Consider the following 4850-nt stretch of genomic DNA (forward strand, 5'->3'; position numbering starts at 1 on the left):
GATGGGCTTGGCCTGGGACCCTCCCCCAGCTGCTTCCTGGAGGGTGAGCCCTCTTGGGGTCAGGAGGTCAAATGACCATTTGGAGTGGCTTCCTTCGACCTCCTTCTAAGGCAGCACCTCCCAAGCTTGGCCTCTTTAAGATGGGTGGATTTCAACTCCCAGAATTCCCCAGCCTGCTATGAGGAAGAAGGAAGGAAGGAAGAAGAGAAGAGAGACAGGGAGGGAGGAGAGGAAGGAAGGTGAAAGGGGGAGATGGATGGAAGGAAGGAAGGAAGGAAGTAACAAAAAATGGAAGCAACGAAGAAGAAAGACGGAGGAAGGAAGGAAGGTGAAATGGGGGAGGGATGGAAAGAAGGAAGGAAAAGTATGAGAAAGTAACAAAAAATGGAAGCAAGGAAGAAGAGAAGAAAGACGGAGGGAGGGAGGAGAGGAAGGAAGGAAGGTGAAGGGGGAGGGATGGAAAGAAGGAAGGGGGGGAAGGAAGGAAGGAAGGAAAAAAGTATGAGGAATGATAAATGGAAGCAAGGAAGAAGAGAGGAAAGACGGACGAGAGGAAGGAAGGAAGGAAGGTGAAATGGGAGGGAGGGAGGGATGGAAGGAAGGAAGGAAGGAAAAGTATGAGAAAGTAACGAAAAATAGAAGCAAGGAAGAAGAGAAGAAAGGGAGGGAGGAGAGGAAGGAAGGAAGGAAAAAAGTATGAGGAAGTAACGAAAAATGGAAGCAAGGAAGAAGAGAGGAAAGGGAAGGAAGGAAGGAAGAGAAAGAAGAAGGAAAGGATAGGAAGAAAAGGGAAGAGCTCTGATGGCTGGGGCATTCTGGGAGTTGAAGTCCACCTGTGGCCAAGCTGGAGAAAGGGAGGCGCGCAGAGGGACTTTGGCCACTAGCTGGCGCTGTGGCTCTTTCCCCTTCTCCGTGTGGGGCAAAGCCTGTCCTGGAGATTTGGGGGCGGGGCTTGGAGGGGCCGGGCACCCCTCTCTGCCCATCGCACTGGAGGGGCTTTCACAGCCGTGGCTTATGGGTCCCACAGTCCCTCCCGTGCATTGGGGTGCTTCCCCGGAAGGGGGGGTCCTGGCTCCCCCAGGGCCTCTTGCAAACCACCCCCTCCCTCCCTCCCTCCCCTCTGTGGGGCAGTTCTACAGCGCCTCCGGCATGCCCACCAAGCACCTGTCGGACAGCGTCTGCGCCGTCTGCGGGCAGCCGATCTTCGTGGACGTGAGCGAGGAGGGGATCATCGAGAACACCTACCGGCTCTCCTGCAACCACGTGTATCCTTCCTTCCCGGGGGTTGGGGGGGGACAGATGGGGGGGAGCAGCTGTCGGGGGCTGCAGTTGTGTTTGCCCACACACCTCCCTGTGCGCACGCACACACCACACACGGACCGCCTGCCTGTCACAGGAGGAGAGTCCTGTCCGCACTCTGGACTACAGGCGGTCCTCCTTTCGTTCTTGGGTCACTAAAGTGTCCTGGGGCCATTTCCCACACTTACGACCATCGCAGTCCTCGACTTACGACAGTTCGTTTAGTGACCAATCAGAGTTGTAGCAGGCACTGAAAAAAGTAATAATAATAATAATAATAATAATAATAATAATAATAATAATAATAATAATAATAATAATAATAATAATAATATAATAATAATAATAATATAATAATAATAATAATAATAATAATAATAATAATAATAATAATAATAATAATAATAATAATATAAAGTTGGAAGGGACCTTGGAGGTCATCTAGTCCAAACCCCTGCTCAGGCAGGAAACCCTACGCCATTTTGGACAAGTGACTTAGGACTGTTTATCACAGCGTCCCCTGGTCACGTGATCAGCATGGAGGCACTTGTGCCAACTGACTCATAGTTATGACGGTCGCAGCGTCCCTGGGAGGATCACACAATCCACTTTTGCGACCTTCTGACGTGCAAAGTCCATGGGGGAAGCCGGATTCACTTAACTGTGTGTGTGTGTGTGTGTGACGAATTTAACAACCACCCCGGACCACTGAGCCTGCAGCCCCACGGCCGAGCTTCTGCCCCACGGCTTGGGGCTGAGCATGGCCACCAGCAGGCCATGCCAGGAAGACCCCTGTCCGTGGGGGGTGGGCTTCTTCACAGAGCCTCTGTCTCCTGGTGGGTCCTCCAGGGCAGGCCTGTCCCTGTGTGTGTGTGTGTGTGTGTGTGCACGGTCTCCCCTCTGCCCCTATGGCATGACACACGCGTGCAGAGGCCCAGCACTTCCCCGGCTGGGTTTTCTGGGAAGCCTTCCCGCGGTCGGTCCCCTGGAGAGCCCTAAGGGGAAGCCACGGGGCCGTGACTCAGCCCCCTCCCGCAGGGGATTCCTCTGACTTGGGGGCGGGGGGGGGACTCCTCTGTGTGTGTGTGTGTGTCAAAGGTGAGGTGACTCACCCACCCCACCCCGGAGGGGAACCCCAGGAGGAAGAAAACAAGACGCGACGGATGGAAACTAACCAAACAGAGAAGTAACCTAGAACTAAGAAGAAATTTTCTGAAAGTTAGAACAATTAACCAGTGGAACTCCTTGCCTCCAGAAGTGGTGAATGCTCCAACACTGGAAGTTTTAAAGAAGAGACTGGACAGCCATTTGTCTGGAATACTGTAGGGTTCCCTGCCTGAGCAGGGGGTTGGACTAGATAACCTCCAAGGTCCCTTCCAACTTTATTATTATCATTATTATTATAAAACAGCCCGGTTCCCAAGGAGGAGCCCAAGGGCGGATCGTCCCCTACTTGACGGCCACAAACGGGCCCAGAATCTCCACTGCTAAGCAAGGCGGTCGTTCAGTGAGTTTTGCCCCACTTTACGACTTTCCGGCCGCTGCTGTTAACGAATCACGGCAGTTGTTAGTACAGGTAGGACTCAAGTTACGTCAACAGTGGAGCCCAACATGTATATTGCTAAGAGAAACATTTTGCCCCAATGAGTTTTGCCCCACCGTTGTTAAGTGAATCACTGCAGTTCCTAAGTGAGTCACCCGGTTGTTAAGTGAATCCGGCTTCCCCTGTGGACTTTGCTGGTCGGAAGGTCACAAAAGGGGATCGTGTGAGCCCCCCGGGGGAGGCTGCGACCGTCATAAATACGAGTCGGTTGCCCAGCGTCCGAATTTAGATCACGTGACCCCAGGGAGGCTGCAACGGTCGTAAGTGTGAAAAACGGTCCCAGGTCGCCTTTTTTCAGTGCTGTCAGAACTTGGAACGGTCACTAAAAGAAATGTTGCAAGTCGAGGACTCCCTGCAGTGGAGGGGAGGAGCTTTGAAAACAGGTGCTGGCGCTCCCCAATTTGGGCTCTCCACCTGGGCCGACCTGTAGCACCCAGAGGGCTGGAGAGGATGGGAGTTGTAGTCCCCAGCCTGACCTGTCAGGGGCGCAGTGAAGCGATGGGATTGGGAGGAGAGGAGGGGGCCGTCTGGAAGGGATGGTGGGGAGGCCGAGGGTCCCCTCCCTGCCCTGAAAGGCCCACCGGTGCTGTTGGGCCAGGGCAGCACAGTCGCCCTGCTCAGGCACATGGGATTGTGGCCTGGGAGCAGGGAAGGGAAGGCACAGCCCGGATTCCTTGGAAGCCTCCGGAGGAACAGCCCGGAGAAGGGAAGGGCCTATCCTCCCACTCCAGGCTGCCTGGCGTGACCCCCAGTGTCCTTTGCCCTCACACACCCAGGCTTTGTCATGCCTGGAGGCACAGCCTGTGAGTCACGTGCCTCTGGCAGAGCAGTCACCTCCCAGGGCGATGTGGGAGCCAGCACAGCTCACTTCCAGTGTGCCTCTTCGGCCTCCTCCTCCTCCTCCTCCTCCTCCGGGGTCAAATCTAAAGAGACACCCAGGAGATCCTGAGCTGGAGGACGGTGTTTGGGTTTGGCTAAAATTGGTCGTCCCAGTTAGGATGCCTCCCCAGAGAGTGGTGGGGAGAATTGCATACAGCTCAAGCCTCCGTTCACTGCAGCGTTAACCATGGTGGGGTCCTTGGTGCTCTCTGAGCCGGGCGGTTTTCTTGCAGACGTTTCATGACCCAGCTAGGGAACATCATCAGTGCCAAAAGGGGGGAGGAGGAGGAGGAGGACTGTGGGGTCTCTGGTGCTGTCTGAGCCAGGCGGTTTTCTTTCACACATTTCATGACCCAACTAGGGAACATCATCAATGCTAGAAGGGAGTGGGATTTGTGGAGAGGAGGAGGAGGAGGAGGAGGACTGTGGGGTCCCTGGTGCTCTCTGAGCCGGGCAGTTTTCTTGCAGACATTTTACAACCCAACTGGATAACAATATCAATGCTAGAAGGGAGGGAGACGACAACGACAACAACTGTGGGGTCCTGGGTGCTCTCTGAGCTGGGCGGTTTTCTTGCAAACGTTTCACGACTCAGCTAGGGAACATCATCAATGCTAACGCTAAGGACGATCGCCCTGATGATGTTCCCTACTTGGGTTATGAACAATCTGCAAGAAAACCGCCCGGCTCAGAGACCCCCAGGGACCCCCACAGCTCAGCCCTGAGCTGCGGCGTTCTTTTCTATCAACGTCCGGGCTCTGCCTGCCTCGCCTGCTCCTTAACTGGCTGCCCTCCAGCTTTCACGAGTTCTGCATCCGGGGCTGGTGCATCGTGGGCAAGAAGCAGACCTGTCCGTACTGCAAGGAGAAGGTGGACCTCAAGCGGATGTTCAGCAATCCGTATCCTTCATCGCTCGCCGTTATAACAGCGCCCCCTCCCCCGGAGGGCTGGATTAGATGCTCTCCGTGTCCCCCCTGACCCTCATTTTCTCTCTCGTGTTGGCTCGGGGGGGGTGGCGGCTTGGTAGGCACTGAACGCATCTCCGTGCAGGGCCGAGCGTGAGTGCGCT

At 54.8% G+C, this 4850-nt stretch overlaps 1 protein-coding gene across 1 annotated transcript in view; it reads left to right on the plus strand.

The window, feature by feature from the left end:
• Positions 1 to 1131: 1131 nt before the first annotated feature.
• Positions 1132 to 4850, plus strand: part of LOC107299893 (RING finger protein 121) — a gene marked incomplete at its 5' end in the record, with an annotated part of 5959 nt that continues 2240 nt past the window's right edge. The window contains 2 exons of the mRNA XM_015829237.1: positions 1132 to 1265; positions 4579 to 4680. Of these exons, the coding sequence (XP_015684723.1) occupies positions 1132 to 1265; positions 4579 to 4680 (236 nt within the window). The remainder of the gene's footprint in view (positions 1266 to 4578; positions 4681 to 4850) is intronic.

Source organism: Protobothrops mucrosquamatus, unplaced genomic scaffold (assembly GCF_001527695.2).
Source record: "Protobothrops mucrosquamatus isolate PMUCROS unplaced genomic scaffold, P.Mucros_1.0 scaffold5680, whole genome shotgun sequence".
Classification (NCBI taxonomy): domain Eukaryota; kingdom Metazoa; phylum Chordata; class Lepidosauria; order Squamata; family Viperidae; genus Protobothrops; species Protobothrops mucrosquamatus.